At 38.0% G+C, this 16,341-nt stretch overlaps 1 protein-coding gene across 2 annotated transcripts in view; it reads right to left on the reverse strand.

The window, feature by feature from the left end:
• The window catches only part of GOLM2 (golgi membrane protein 2), a 113,378-nt gene extending 97,418 nt beyond the window's left edge, over positions 1-15,960 (reverse strand). For both annotated transcript variants that reach the window (XM_081288803.1, XM_081288802.1), the window contains exon 1: positions 15,330-15,960. In XM_081288803.1, coding sequence (XP_081144929.1) covers positions 15,330-15,656 — 327 coding nt within the window. In that variant the 5' untranslated portion in view covers positions 15,657-15,960. The remainder of the gene's footprint in view (positions 1-15,329) is intronic.
• Positions 15,961-16,341: the final 381 nt, after the last annotated feature.

Consider the following 16,341-nt stretch of genomic DNA (forward strand, 5'->3'; position numbering starts at 1 on the left):
TATTAACTGCTCTATCACTTGACATAAAAGGCTTTGAAGTAAAGATAAAAACAAGCATTCTTTAGAAACAAACTTTTCTCCTCTTCCAATTCTTTATTTTTAGGTATACATGAGAGAAGTGTATTTTGTCATCTTATACATGTAAGCAAAAATAACCAACACGATTTGGCACCATAATGAAAATACAAATAACCAGAATGGAAGCAGACCTCAAACACATCAGCAAGCTTTCCTTTATTTCACAGTTGTCAATCAGGCATGGGTGGGCTCATTTTCTGGGTATGGAAATGGCCCCCAGGTTACAGAAGGAGTCTGGGTTTTATAGTTTACAATGAAAATGAATTAGTCATTGAAAACTGCAGATGTGCCATTTGAAGAATCAGGGACAGTCAGTCAATTTAACCTAGTTGTGCAGGTTAAAACTTTAACTCAGGAAGGCAGTTGTAAAAAGTCTGAAACTCAATGTTCTAGGAGAGATAAGAGCTCAGATTCAGAAGGATGAATACTCAAATTTCGCTGGTTGCTTTTCTTCTACTGGGATCTGAACATTTTAACAAATAGTTAACATTATTAACTATTCCAATCCATGAACATGGATAATCCATGTATTCTTTTTTTTTTTTTTAAAGAGAGAGTGAGAGAGGAGAGAGAGAGAGAGAGAGAATTTTTTAATATTTATTTTTTAGTTCTCGGTGGACACAACATCTTTGTTGGTATGTGGTGCTGAGGATCGAACCTGGGCCGCACGCATGCCAGGCGAGCGCGCTACCGCTTGAGCCACATCCCCAGCCCCTAATCCATGTATTCTTTAATTTCCTTCATTGGGGTTATATAATTTTCAGTGTAAAAGCTTTTTTTTTTTTTTTTTGCCTCTGTGGTTATATACATTCCCAATTATTTCATTCTTTTTTTTTTTTAAAGAGAGAGTGAGAGAGAGGGAGAGAATTTTAATATTTATTTATTTTTTTTTAGTTATCGGCGGACACAACATCTTTGTTTGTATGTGGTGCTGTGGATCCAACCCGGGCCACACGCATGCCAGGTGAGCGCGCTACCGCTTGAGCCACATCCCCAGCCCCCTATTTCATTCTTTTTGTTATTATGAATAAATTATTTTTTAAAATATATTTTTAGGTATTAATGGATCTGTATTTTGTTTATTTATAAATGATGCTGAGAATCAAACCCAGTGTCTCACAAATGCTAGGGAAGAGCTCCATTACTGAGCTACAACCCCCCAGCCCATGGAAGTGTGTTCTTAATTTCCTCTTCGATAATTCATTGCTTGTGAACAGAAACACACGTGATTTTTGTGTCTTGGTTTTATATCCTGCAAATTTACTGAATTTGTTTATTAGCTCTAATAGGTGATTTTGGTTGACTCCCAATTCCTTTTTTCTTTTTCAATGGACATAATACCTTTATTTTTATTTGTATTTATTTTTATATGGTGCTGAGGATCAAACTCAGTGCCTCACATGTGTCAGGCAAGTGCTCTACCACTGAGCTACAAGCCCAGCCATCCAATTCCTTTTTGATGGCTAATTATACTGTTAGTATATTTTGAATCATTTTCTCCTAAATGCTTCCATTAAAGCTTCAATTTTTCCCAGTACAGTTATGATTTTCCTGTGGTTTATTTCTTTCAGGAGTGTTATTTGTGCAAGGACGGTCGTGCACGCCTATAATCCCAGCAGCTTTCGAGGCTGTGGCAGGAGAACTGCGAGTTCAAAGCCGTCTCCAGCAACTTAGTGAGGCCCTAAGCAACCCAGCGAGACCCTGTCTCTAAATAAAATATTTTAAAAAACAGCTGGGAATGTGGCTCAGTGGTTGAATGACCCCTAGGTTCAATCCCTGGTAACCACCCCCCCAAAAAAAGTACACTGTCAACTTTTTCTAAATCATTCATAGTAATATTAAAAACGAGCAAAACTGATCCCTCTGTTTTCCACTATTTATAATTCTCCACCTGAAAAAATAATCATGAATTATGATAAAATAATGGAAATTATGAATTATGATAAAATTATGGAAAAAAATGCAGGTTTAGAAATCAAGACTTAAGTTTTACTTTCAATACTAGGTACTAGTATTTTTATTTATTTATTTTTAGTACCCTCCCCCCCCCTAGAATTGGGGATTGAACTCAGGGCCTTGCCTATGTATGCTAGGCAAGCACTCTACTACTGAGCTACATCCCCAGCTCTTTTTTATTTTGAGATGGGGTCTTATTAAGTTGCCCAGGCTGGCCTTGAACTTCCTGCTTCATCCTTCAGAGCAGTTGGGATTAGAGATGTGCACCTGCACACCAGCCTACAAATCACTTTTAAAAGCTTTAGTCTTCTCATCTATAAAATTGGAATAGCAAGCCTATTTACAGAACAATTCAGTTACACATATCAAATTAACCAACCTTTCAAGTCTATTCTTTATTTTTCTTGTTTTAAATGTAGGCCCATGAAGAGGGCCTAAATTCCTCTCTTCATTTAAATGCTAAATTGAAGGAGAAAAGAATTTTTGAGTTCCTAACTGAACAAAATATCATTTTAGATTCAACATCACATGTTTCAAAGAAATTATATAACCTAAAGCCGGCATTGTGGAACGTGCCAGCAGTCCCAGCTCTTTGGGAAGCTGAGGCAGGATTGCTGGAGCCCAGGAGTCCAAGGTCAGACTTGGAAACATAACAAACCCCATCTCAAGGAGGGAAGGAAGAAAAAAGGAAGGAAGACAGCAAGGAATTCTACTTATGATAGAATGAAAATGGGTAGTTTTTACACTAAAATATTTTGATCATGTCTTCCAGAAAAAGTAGTGTAATCAGATATGTGGATAATATCTGTGGTAGCCTCAGCACTTATTTCTTCACACTTTGTTTCAGAACCAATGCAAACTCCTAAATAAATCATCACATATTTACTGAGTCCACACCTATTGCATAATGCCAAATACATAAGTTTTTACAACATTAGACAAGATTTTTTAAAGGTTTATTTTAATTGACAGGTAATACTTTTACAAATTTATGGAGTACAATGTCATGTTTGGTACATGTACACATTGTGTAATGATCAAGTCAGAGTAATTAGCACATCTCACACTTATTTCTTGGTGGGAAAACATTCAAAATCCTCTCTTATAGCTATTTAAAAATATACAGTACAGCTGGGCACCATGGTATATGCTTATAATCCCAGTGACTTAGGAGGCTAAGGCAGGAGAATTACAAGTTGGAGACCAATCTGGGCAACTTAGTGAGACCCTCTCTCAAAAATAAAAAGGGTAGGGCTGGGGTTGTAGCTCAATGGTAGAGTGCTCGCCTAGCATGTGCGAGGCCCTGGGTTCGATCCTCAGCACCACATTAAAAAAATAAATAAAATAAATGTATTATATCCAACTACATCTAAAAAATACATATTTAAAATAAATAAAAAGGGCTAGGCATTTAGCTCAGTGGTAAAGTACCACTGAGTTCAATCACCAGTACCAAAAATATATACAGTATGTTATTATTAACTGCAGTCATCCTACTATGCAATAGAATGCCAAAACTTGTATCTAACTGTAACTTTGTATCTGTTGACCTACCACTCTCAACCTCCTCTTCCTCTCTAGTATAGATTTTTCTCCTCCAGCAGTGCTGAGGATCAAAATCCAGGCCTCAAACAAGCCAGGTAAGCACTCTACCAGCTCCTCTAGATTTTTATAATGAAAAGATTCACAATATATATTTGGAAGATAAGAAAAAAGTAGGTCCAATATAATGTATAGATAAGGTCATTCATTCAACAATTATTTAAAGTACTCCCCCTTAATCCAGTGTTTTACTTTGCATAGTTTCAGTTACCAACAATCCACCTGAATCCAAAAATATTAAATGAAAAATTCCAGAAAACCAATTCATGAGTTTTAAACTGTAAGTCATTCTGAGTAGCATGATGAAATCTCACAAGGTCCCATTCCATGCCACCTAGGATATGAAGCCAGTGTATCCATTCTGTACATAATACCTAGTCACTACTCACTACTATCAGTGTTAACAGATTGACTGTCATAGTATTGAAGTGAGTGTATTCAAGTAACCCTTACAGAGTATCCTAACATTATGTCACAATGCCTATGTCATTTGTCTCTTCATCTTATCACAAGAAGGCACAAGAAGGGTGAGTAAGGCATAAAAAAAATATTTTAAGAGTGAGGAAGGCAGAAGGAGGAGAGGGAGGACATAAAGACCAGACCGACAGACCACATTCACCCAACTTTCATTATATGGCTGGGGGCATGGATTGGTGGCAGAGTACTTGCCTAGAATGCAAGGTCCTGGTTGTATCCCTAACACAGAAAACAAAACCAAAAATCCCACAACTTTTATAATACCATATGATTATAAATATTCTATTTTATTAGTAGTTATTATTATTAATTTCTGACAATGTCTAATTTATAAAGAAAATTCTATCTTAGGCGTTTACAGGAAAAAAAAAAAAACACAGTATTTAGGGAATTTGGTACTAACTGTCCAAGATCTCAGGCATCCACTGAGTTCTTGAAACATATCCACTGTGAATAAGGGGGAACTACTGTTATTAACTGGGTATGAATCAGGTATTCAATATATATGCATATTAAGAGGTATGGACTCTATCCTCAAGAATCTTAAAGGGCTGGGAATGCAACTTAGTGGTTTAGCATCCACAAGGGCCTTGGTTCAGACTCAAGTACAGGGAGAAAATAACATATATTTATTAACTAATATTATTTCAAGAACTGTCAAAATACAAAGATAAATAGAACATAGCTCTGCCTCACTTACAATCTAGTTATGGAGAAGCAATTATAAATAAATAATTACAGCAATATGGTAAGTGTTTTAAGCATGTACAAGATCCAAGATAAATACAGAATAGACCTAGGAAGGTCAGCAAAGACATTTACAAGACTACTGTTCTAACAGAATCTTAAAAGACAATTAAGAGTTTGCCAAGTAAACAAAAAGGAAGAGGGAGAAAGTGACTGAGGTAGAGGCATGAAAGCACAAGACAGTTTGGTACATCTAAAGATGATCACATATTAAGAATATAAGAAAAAAAAAGAATGTAAAAAATGCATCTCATAGAAGTAGAGTAGAATAGTGGTCACTAGAGGTTAGGAAGGGAGATAAGGTAGGAAGGATAGAGGGAGATTGGATAACAGGTACCAAAATACAGTTAAATATTAGAAATTATAGTGTCCTATAGCACATGAAGATAACAACAATTGTCTACAACAATTTATTATACATTTCAAAATGACCAGAAGACATGCACAGGTCCTGAGTTCAATCCACAGCACCACAATAAGAAATAAATAGATAGTTAGATAAATAAATAAATAACAAGCCAGGAATAGTGCAATCCTAGATACTTGCTTCCTACTGCCCTTAACATATTTCACAAATCCCTTTTCATAATCTGACTCCAGTCTTTCAGTCCAGCATCATTTTTTTGGAAGGTGGAGGGGCAGTTACAGGGGATTAAACCCAGGAGCACTAAACCACTAAACTGCATCTCCAGCCCTTTTTGTATTTTATTTAGAGACAGGGTCTTCTAAGTTGCTTAGAGCCTCGCTAAATTGCTGAGGCTGGCTTTAAACTCGTGATCCTCCTGCCTTAGCCTCCCAAACTCTGGGATTAAGATGTGCACCACCACACCCGGCTATCAATTTTATTCTAGCTCCCACACTCTACATACTGAACCTTTAGATATTCAAAAACTCCATACTTCCCCCTATACTGTTCTTTGAAACATGTAACACCCTACATTTGGAATGCTCTTTTCATCTCTCACAACCCTCTTATTCTTCACCTCATTAAAGACTAAACTGTTTTAGACTCAATTAAAAACTCTTTCTTAGCCAGGAGAAGTAGTACATGCCTGTAATCCCAACGGCTTAGGAGGCTGAGGCAAGAGAATCACAACTCAAAGCTAGACTCAGTAACTTAAAGAGGCATTTAGGAATTCAGTGAGACATTGAATCTAAATAAATTATAAAAAAGGACTGGGAATGTGGTTCAGTGGTTAAGTACTCCTGGGTTCAATCCTCAGTACAAAAAAAAAAAAAAAAGAAAGAAAGAAAACCTCTTTCTTTGTCTTCTCCAAGAAGTAAACTAGTTAGATTCCCCATAAACTAGTTAGATTCCCCAGTATCCCCTGCTCAGGTGAAGTCCCCTATAACATGATATTATGTCATTCACTGCTGTATCTACAGCTCATAGCACAGAAACTGACCTAAAACAGAAACTTGAATATATATGACGAATAAAGAAATAAAAATGGGATTAAAAATGGAAGTACAGGACATATCAACATTGAGTGGGAGAGGGACAGGATATTAAGGATACTATAGATGTGATTGAAGTTAAGGGACAAATGTTTTCAGGAGAGATGGGCAGCACAAAATACTAGAAAATTCAAGTTAAGAATGAAAATGTTAATCTATCAGATCTTTGTTAATCATCAAATGAAAAATTTAAATTAGACATAAAGACTTGAAAATGTAAAGGGAAAATAAATCATTATGTTAAATAGGTATATATCTATGAATCCATTTATATAATATTCTAGAGAAAGACAACTGATTAATATGGTAGAAAGCAGAAGAGCTGTTGCCTGAGGCCAGAGGTAAGGGAAGAAAGACAACTTGAACAAGAGGGAACTTTGGGGGATAGTAAAAACATTCTGTCTGTCATGTTAAACTTATGGAGGTAAGTTTTGAAATCATCCTTTAGAGAAGGATCTAGTTTAGCAGAGGGGAAGAATCAGATAAGGAAGACAAGTGAGCAAAAGCTCTGAGGCAACACTGTTCAAAGAAGGATCCACCTTGCCAGAAATAATGCAAGAAAGTTAGATAAAGTCAGGCATAAGAAAGAGACTTAAAACACTGTGAGAAACTAAAATTATCACATATCCAGGCTGGCCCTAACAGGAAAACTGGACTTTCAATCCAAGGAATCTTTTAACTCTTTTGAGGAAGAAACTAAAATGGTAGAATCTTAAATCTTCACCCAAAAATTATGAGGAATGGTTTTTCTTGCTTAATGAAGTCATAGTTCAAAAAGTACTCTCATCACTTCAGTGGACAAATGTCACATGTCACACTCTAAGAACTGTTTTATTTCCTTTATGGAATAGGCAGAAGGAAGCTCCTTGGATATCTTTTTACCTTTTCTCTGCATAACTAAATCCCAGTCATTGTTTTTGAAGAGCCAATTGGTTTTATGATCTCCACAGAACCTCCTGAGATTCCTCACTCCCTTATCATGGAAGCAAGAGAAAACAGACAATATGAAAATAAGAAAGGGAGAAAAAAATTGGCAAGTGGGGACATGGTTTTAAGATCATTTTAGTAAAGAGCACAGCAGATGCTCAATATATTTTGTCAACTGAATTAATTAATATATTTGGGTTTCATGAGAACAGTACAAGACCAAGAGAATCACAAGTCAAAGCTAGACTCAGTAACTTAAAGAGGCATTTAGTCAAAATTAACTATACAGTGTATGCAGGAAAGAAAGAAACTAACATTATTAAATGTCATTATTAAATGTCAAGTCTGTAGCAGACAGGTCTATATATATTTTATTTCATCAATCCTCATGAATGAAGAAACAGGTTTAAGGAGGTAATATAATGGCACAATTATAAACTCAGGCCTATTTAACTCTAGAAGATCTTGCTCTTTCCACTAAACTATATTGCCACACAGTGTATATCATATTAAAATAAGTTATCTAACCAACAAATCAAATAACTTTTGAGTATTCATTATGGGTATTCATTTCCTAGGAATGCTGTAATAAGGCATCATAAACTGAATAGCTGAAAACAACAGAAATTACCTCACAGTTCTGAAAGCTGAAAATTCAAAATGAAGGTATTAACAGAGCTTTGCTCTCACTATGGACTCTAGTAAAAGGGATTCTTCTAGCCCAGGGCATTCCTTAGCAACAGAATTTCAATCTCTGCTTCCACCTTCCATGACATGTCTGTGTATCCGGCATTCTCTTCTGTAATTATTTTCTCTTCTTATAAGGACATCAGTCATTGGATTAGGACCTACTCTAACTCAACATAATGCCATTTTAACTTGACTAAAAGTGCAAAGACCTGTAAGTTAACACTCACAGGTATTAGGACTTCGATATAATTTTTGGGAGGGACATAAATCAACCCATGAAATTTTGCCTCAACACTAAGACTATCAGAAACATAAAGGAAAAAAATTAAAGTTCCTGAGGGAACTTGAATTTTTTTTTTAAAGAGAGAGTGAGAGAGGAGAGAGAGAGAGAGAGAGAGAGAGAATTTTTTTTTAATATTTATTTTTTAGTTCTCGGCGGACACAACATCTTTGTTGGTATGTGGTGCTGAGGATAGAACCCGGGCCGCACACATGCCAGGCGAGCGCTACCGCTTGAGCCACGTCCCCAGCCCCAGGAACTTGAAATTTTGTAAAGAACAAGGTTAACACATAAGAAACTATTTCTAAAAAAAAAAAAAAAAAAAAAAAATTTAGCACTGTTCAAACAATAGACTTATATTGTGTATAAAGAAGGAAAAGCAGTCAGGCATGTTGTGCATGCCTGTAATCCCAGTTTCCTGGGAGGCCAAAGCAGGTACACTGCAAGTTTTAAGAATAGCCTGGGGACCTCACTCTATCTGAAAATGAAAAATAAAAAGGACTGGGATGGGGCTGGGGTTGTGGCTCAGTGGTACATTGCATTGCTTGTATGAGGCATTGGGTTGGATCCTCAGCACTACACATAAATAAATAATTTTTTTTTAAAAAGGGACTGGGGATGTAGCTCAGTTGTATAGTACCTCTGGGTTCAATCCCCAGTACCAAAAGAAAGAAAAAAGAAGAAGGAAAAGTGTGCTCTGTGTCAGAAGCCCTAAGGGCTTTGTGGCCTATAAACATGGATCAGAAGGAAGAATAGATACATAAAAAAGAGACAAGAGGCTGAGAGTCAAATAGCAGGAATAAAGGCACAAAAACACAAAATGAATGACACAAAAAGACAGAAGGGGAGACAAAAGCAAGCAAAGCAATTTGTCTGGACCAGTCTAGGTCAGAAGCTAATAGAAGACAAGAGTAATTGGAGCCATTCTATGGAAGAAATTAAAGATTACACAGCAGAATTTTGACTTGATGCAGCCACTCTGTCCATATAGACCTTATCTTCTTTTGAGGGAAGTGACAGTATACTGGGGATTGAACCCAGAACCTTGGGCACACTAGACAAGTGATTTACTACTGAGCTATATCCCCAGCCTCTCATTCAGCCTCTCTGAAAGTAAGGTTTAAGGAAAATCAAGTTTGCTTAAGAAATGGAGACCAAGATAATCATTCAATATGACATGCTGAAGGAACCAAAGATAACACCAAAATTTCTAACCTCAGTCTTTTTTTTTTTTTTTAAGAGAGAGTGAAAGAGAGGGGAGGACAGAGAGAGAGAGAGAATTTTTAATATTTATTTATTTTTTCTTAGTTCTCGGCGGACACAACATCTTCGTTTGTATGTGGTGCTGAGGATCGAACCCGGGCCGCACGCATGCCAGGCGAGCGCGCTACCGCTTGAGCCACATCCCCAGCCCCATAACCTCAGTCTTAATAATGGTTATATGATTGCCACTTATAGAAACCAAGAAGGTAGGAAAGAAGTTTGGGGAGAAGGTATCAGTTATGTATGATTTATGAATAATGGGAAGTAGCAATTAAATTATATCTAGAATTTGGCCAGATTATGTCTGGTGATGCAGAGATAAAGGTTCAAACCATCATGTGTCGCATACTGGAAGAACTGTAGTAGTCTGATCTCAAATTATAGTTCAGAGGAACAGGTAAGCTCCAGGGAGTTAGCTAAAACAGGGGAGAAGCCAACTAAGCCTATCTAAAAATGGACCTGGTAATGGCAGGGGAAGGGTGTCAGATGCCAAGAGCAAAGGGTGACACAGGTACTGGAACTGGAACCGGATCTTGGGCAAGAACACAGAGCCCCATCCTGGAAAGAAGGCAGGACAGAAATAAGGAAGTATCTGTAGAATAATAATAACTAACACAGTACTTACTGAACCTTTTTTATTAACTATGCAGTAGACACTGTTTTAAGAATTCTAATTAATTTACTCATTTAAACTTCACAAAAATGAAAAAGTTTATTATTATTATCCTCATTCTATAGATGAGGAAACTGAGGCACTGAGAAGTAAATGTGTCAGAGGTCATACATAAATTAAATAGCAAAGTCAGGATTTGAACCTTGAATATCTACTGTATGCCAGGATTTTTACACATACATATTTGGCATGTGAATAAGTGTTATACACACACACACAAACACACACACAATAAAGACATTTCTGGGGGAAAAAATGTAATATGCTTCTTATTCTCTTTTCTGGGCCATGACCTTTACTCAACTAAAGGTATACCCTAACTCAAGAAGAATTATGGTAGTTAAAGAAAAAAGTGGTCATTTATTGTCATCAGCTTCAATCCTCAAAACTGAACTTTTATGTGTGTGTATGTTTCTAATAAGACTTTTTTTCCTTTTAGACTGAATTGTATTGCCCCAAATTCATAAGTCCCAAAGCCCAGAACATCAGAATGTAACCATACTGGAGATAAGATCTTTAAAGAGGTAATTAAATTAAAATTAGTGTTGAACCCTTAGACCACTGTCTAAAAGGAAGAGACACCAGGTTTGTAAATGCACAGAGGGAGCACTCTGTAAGGATAAAGGAGCAAGAAGACAGCCATTTACAAGTCAAGGAGATCAGGCCTCAGAGGAAACCAACTCTGCTAGTACCTAGATCTTAGATTTCCAGCCTCCACAACTGTGAGAAAATAAAGTTCTGTTGTTTAAGCCACCTAGTCTGTGGTATTTTGTTATGGCAGCCCTAGCAAACTTCTATACCTTTCCATGCTGAAACGCTTTACAGGGAAGGCAAATAAAAAAATTTGAAGGAGGGGCTGGGGATGTGGCTCAAGTGGTAGCATGCTTGCCTGGCATGCGTGTGGCCCGGGTTCGATCCTCAGCACCACATACAAACAAATGTTGTGTCCGCCGAAAACTAAAAAATAAATATTAAAAAAAAAAAATTGAAGGAATCCAGATAAATGGATCTTGTTTCTCACTTTCCTGGACAACAATAGGAACAATTTTAATCTCTTTATTCTGCGTTTAGTAGTCCAGATAACAGATTGAAAATATCAGTATGACATAATAAATCTGGAAGAAGCCAATATTATCTTTCTGCTTCCAATGGAATAGGGATTCTTAGATTTCCAAAGACAGCCTGACAGTAGCAATGGGCATACCTAGCACCCAGATCTAACACTATTCTCCACTAAAGAGAACTAGAACTCCCTGGAGAAATGCTGGCCTAAGACTGAAGCAGAAAATATACTAGATGAGCCTAAAGAATGTCAAGAGTGCCAAAAAGTAAGGAAGAGGTATATGACAAGGCAACTGGGCATGGCGTATGTGCAAACTCCACTTTCTGGCATATAAAAGTAAGGAAATTGGGCTGGGGATGTGGCTCAAGCGGTAGCGCGCTCGCCTGGCATGTGTGCGGCCCGGGTTCGATCCTCAGCACCACATACCAACAAAGATGTTGTGTCTGCCAAGAACTAAAAAAATAAATAAATATTTAAAAAAAATATCTCTCTCTCTCTCTCTCTCTCTCTCTCTCTCTCTCTCTCTCTCTCTCTCTCTCTCCTCTCTCACTCTCTCTTTAAAAAAAAAAAAAAAAAAAGTAAGGAAAGGAAATAGGAGCCAACTGAAGGCTTAGCTCCCCAAGTCAGAGCTGGAACAAAATAAAGTAGCACCAGATTATAGTCCAAAGTATAAAATAAATATCCACAAGTCCATAGTGATATAAATAAATGATTAAATAAATTAATTAGTCAAAGAGAAGAGACAAACCTCCAGGGGAAAAGAATTCCAAATAGTTTATGTGGATACCCTGCCCTTCATTACAATTGTAACTCACTATTCACTAATCATTAAGTGTGGCTGGACATATGAATTTCTTCCAAAGTGTAAAGACAAGGAAGGGAGGAAAAAAAACAGTAACTTTACAATGAAGAAGCCTGACAAGCACTATTTCAAGCCAGGTGATAATGGTTAATATCAATTGTGATATAAGTCATTTGAAAGATGTAACTTTGATATAACGTGACAAGATTGGTACTTTATGGTCTTTTTTCCAAAAACTATAATTTGAGTCTGATTCTGAGAAAAAAAAGCAGACAAATTCCAATTCAAAGAAATTTTACAAAATCCCTGATCAGAAATCCTCAAAACTGTCAAGATCAATCTGAAAAAGTATCACAATTTAAGCAACTTAAGCAGTTGTGGCTCAGTGGTAGAGAGCTGGCCTAGTATGTGTGAGGCACTGGGTTCAACTCTTTAGCACCACATATAAAAAAATAAAATAAAGGTCTATTGGTAACTAAAAAAATATTTTTAAAAAAGAAGTCATGAAGATTAAAAGTAATAGTACCCTAAATGGGATCCTAGAACACAAAAAGAACATGAAGAAAATGTGGATAAAGTATGGTCCTGAGTTAGTCACAATATATCAATACTGGTCCATTAATTATAACAACTGTGCCTCCATGAGGCTGGGGTTGTAGCTGGAGCCTAGCACATGTGAGGCACTGGTTTGGATCCTCAGCACCACATATAAATAAATAAAATAAAGATATTATGTGCACTCACAACTTAAAAAAAAAAAGTGCCATCCTAATATAAGATAGTAATAATAAGGGAAACTGGGTGTGGAAAATATGGAAATACTTTGTGCTATCTTCACAATAATTTTATAGATCTAAAACTTTTCTTTAAAATATATATATATATTACACACACACACACCCAAGACTATCCTTTTTTGGGTAGCTCAGAGCCTCCTTGTTAACCCCAAGTTCACTCACAAGCACTCCAACAAAAATGTCATAGTTAGCTCAAAATGTATAACACTGGCCTATAGTCAGGAGATATAGGTTTGTGCTCTAGCTGCATAGAATATTAGCCAAACACTTAAAAGTAGTTAAAATATCTAGGGCAACATTCCCCATGTTAGTGTGCTTTGCTACATTCTTCTATATTGTGGTAATAGTAGGCCATGAAAATGGCAAGCTGTGCTCAAATAAACTGAGAAAGATTGGGTTAAACAAAATTAAACAGACTTCTTTACCAATGGATTTCACAGAGCCTTTATAGCCAATAGGCATTATGAACTCTAAGAGATACATATAGTTCTTAGGATTTCCCTCCAAATATGTTTTCCTTTTTTCTCTTGACCACCCATAAATTCCAAGAACAGTATGCTGTTTAACACCACTCTAGGAAATAACGCTCTAAGGGGGAAAACAAAGGCCCAAGAACAGAGTGGTTGGGGAAAAAGGAAAAAAAAATTAAAACAGCAAAGAATATAGTAAAGAAAGAATAGAAAGAGAATCTGAAGAGAGCAATATTACAGAAGCAAGGAAAGAGATAGTTTCCAAAAAGCTAGAGACAAGAGGACCAAACAAAATATTAAATAAACTGAGAATCATAATGTTCTTTGGATTTGACAAGGCTTACTGCCACTTGTGACTTTTCACATAAAAGCTTCAGAAAAGAGGAAAAAAGAAGTGGCAGACAGAATTTTAAAAGATTAGGATGGGGATGAAAAAAAAAAGAAATACAGAAAGCATTAATAGGCCACCAATAACTTGAGTAAGCAGTGAAAGTTAAAAAAGAAAGTAATTGTTAGAGAAAAGGGAGTATGTATAGAAATTTTAAAATTTAGAACTGAGGACAGTTGCACCTGATTCAAAGTAAAACTAAAAACCTACTCAAAGAGGTGGCAACAGTCCAATAGATAGAAGAAATGGAATCCAGAGTGTATACTAGAAAAAAATGAATATATAAGAATTTAAATAATGCTTAACCATTCCAAGTCTGAAGACCTCATTTAATGAGGTTCAAAACTGCAGTTTTCTGCCTACGCTACCCAAGAGACTTTTTCAGTCTTTAGAGTTTGATGTGTAGTAAGTGCATAAATTTGCCGGTCCTTTGTCCTTTCCAGAGGATCTTATGTAATGGTGAAGGGGGGAGTCACTGGGAAACACTTACCTGAGGGCCTCAATCTTATGAAATAAGGAAGAAGGTAGAGACCAATCACAATAGGAAAGTTGGGAACTCATGCAGATTTTTATAGTGATTTACTCTAAAAGATGTTGATACACAAAGTAAAAACTTATAATGGAAACTTACATTAAAAAGTGAATATTACTAAAAAGGAGTTCAGAAAATAAGACATCTACTATCACATTCGGAAATATGGACAACTCTGCTATACCAACAGCTCTGCTATACCAACAGAAGTTGTGTAAATCATAAATTGTTAGTATAGCTAGTAATATACTAGAAAAAGCAAAGACAGCAGGCATGGTTAGTCCAGTTTTAAACTTTTTAAATTTAAAACTTTGTTTTTAATTCAAAGTTTGTTTTCTACATAAAACAACAATTATCACTCTTAAGCATACACAATTTCATTTTATTTCAAGAACAAAGAGAACACAGACATGAGATTCTGCTGCTTAAGACTTATTTTTAGATTCTACCTACCATTTTGGCTAATTTCATTAACAATTCAAATTGAGTAGATAATTGCGGATTCACCAAGTCCAAGTCACAAGTGTGGCTCACATATGGCTCCAGGACCCATTTATCACAAAATTTTGATCACAAAAAGGCAGTAATATCTGATTCCTTAGTTGATACATCATCCTATAGAGAATTAAGAAGTCATGTTGCTTTAAAAAATTGTGTGTGTATGTGTGTCTCGCCAAAAGGAGTTAGAGGAGACCCCATTTTTCAAATAAAGAAATTAACATTGATCCGTGTGCACAGAATAAGGATGAGACAACAATACCCACACCAAACCTGGCAGTCTCCAGATTTGTGTCTGTGAACGTAAGGCAGCCACACAGGCCAGATGATTACCACTGCCAGCTCAGCAGCTGAGCCTGGTGAAAAGGCGGCAACCACACACAGGCTAACTTCTGGTTCTTGAGAACCAGTACTTAAAGCCAGTCTCTGGCAGAGACTAGAGACTGTGGCATTAATAAACTGAGATACGTCTGACAGAAGCAGGGTCTGGAGGGCAAGAGGAGCTTTCAGGGCTGCAATCCTAGAAGTGATAAGGCTAATCCTAGAAGTGATAAGTTCCTGTGAGCTAAAACCCCCACAGGAACTGAAAGAAAACGATGGGGTTTGAGGGGAAGGAACTCGTCCTTACCTTGTCATCTTCACATCTCTTCCCCAGGCCCTCCCTGGCCTGCAGCCGGCTACTGAGGCGGCCGTAGTCGGCCTCCTTCTGGTCGATCTGTTTCTTGTGCGTGTCCACCAAGAGCAAGAGGTCCGAATTGCGCTTCTCTAGACGCCCGCGGGCCACCTCAGTGCGCTGGACCTGACCCTGCAGCTCGGCCACCTCCTCCTGAAGCAGGACGTGGCGGGAGGAGATGCTCCAGTAGTTGAAGGCAAGGACAACGATCACCACTAGCAGCACCACTAGCACAAGAGAGGGCAGGCGGCCAGCCCGCCGGTTGGCTCCAAAACCCACCATGAGGCCGAACCGGGCTGTGCCCTGGGGCCTCGACACCGGCACCTGCGAGTAGAAGCTCGGGCCTCGGCTACCGGGTTGCACCGGGAACGCCGCCCCAGGGCCGGCCGAAGCCGGAGGCCCGCCGATGCGCTCGCGGGCTAGGGGGAGAAGGGGGCGGGGCCGCAAGCTGCAGGTCCCTCCCCGCCCCCCCTCCACAAATCAGGCCAAAGCGCGTGCCGGAGGCTTTGAACTCAATCTGGCACCGGTTGCAGGAAACCGGGAGAACCCAGATGCCAGCACCCGAACCCAACACCTCAGGGCTGGAGGGGCGGGGAAAAGAGCCGGAAGGGGGCGGATGTACTCTGGCCCCGCCCACTGGCTGGGGCCGGGTCGCCTAGGGGGCCATTTGCTAGTTTCCGCCGATGCCCCCTCTTCTCGCGAGATAGTGGGCTTCCTCTCGCCCCTCCTTGCAATCTTATCTCGCGAGGATTATCTCTGATAGAGAATGTGAGGTGTTAAATTTGGCTCTCTGGGTGAAGTAGGGAGAGCAGTAGGTGAGCTACTGCTAGGAACAGGTGACTAGAAGGATTTTGTTTCAAAAGAAGGTTGTACTTGTTTCAGAGGAAATTTTCTCCTTTGTGCTAACGATGAGGAAAGAAAAGAACAACAAAAAAGTCATAAAATATGACGTCCCAGACAATACTGG

The sequence above is a fragment of the Spermophilus citellus genome, assembly GCF_964194105.1.
Source record: "Spermophilus citellus genome assembly, chromosome: 4".
Lineage (NCBI taxonomy): Eukaryota > Metazoa > Chordata > Mammalia > Rodentia > Sciuridae > Spermophilus > Spermophilus citellus.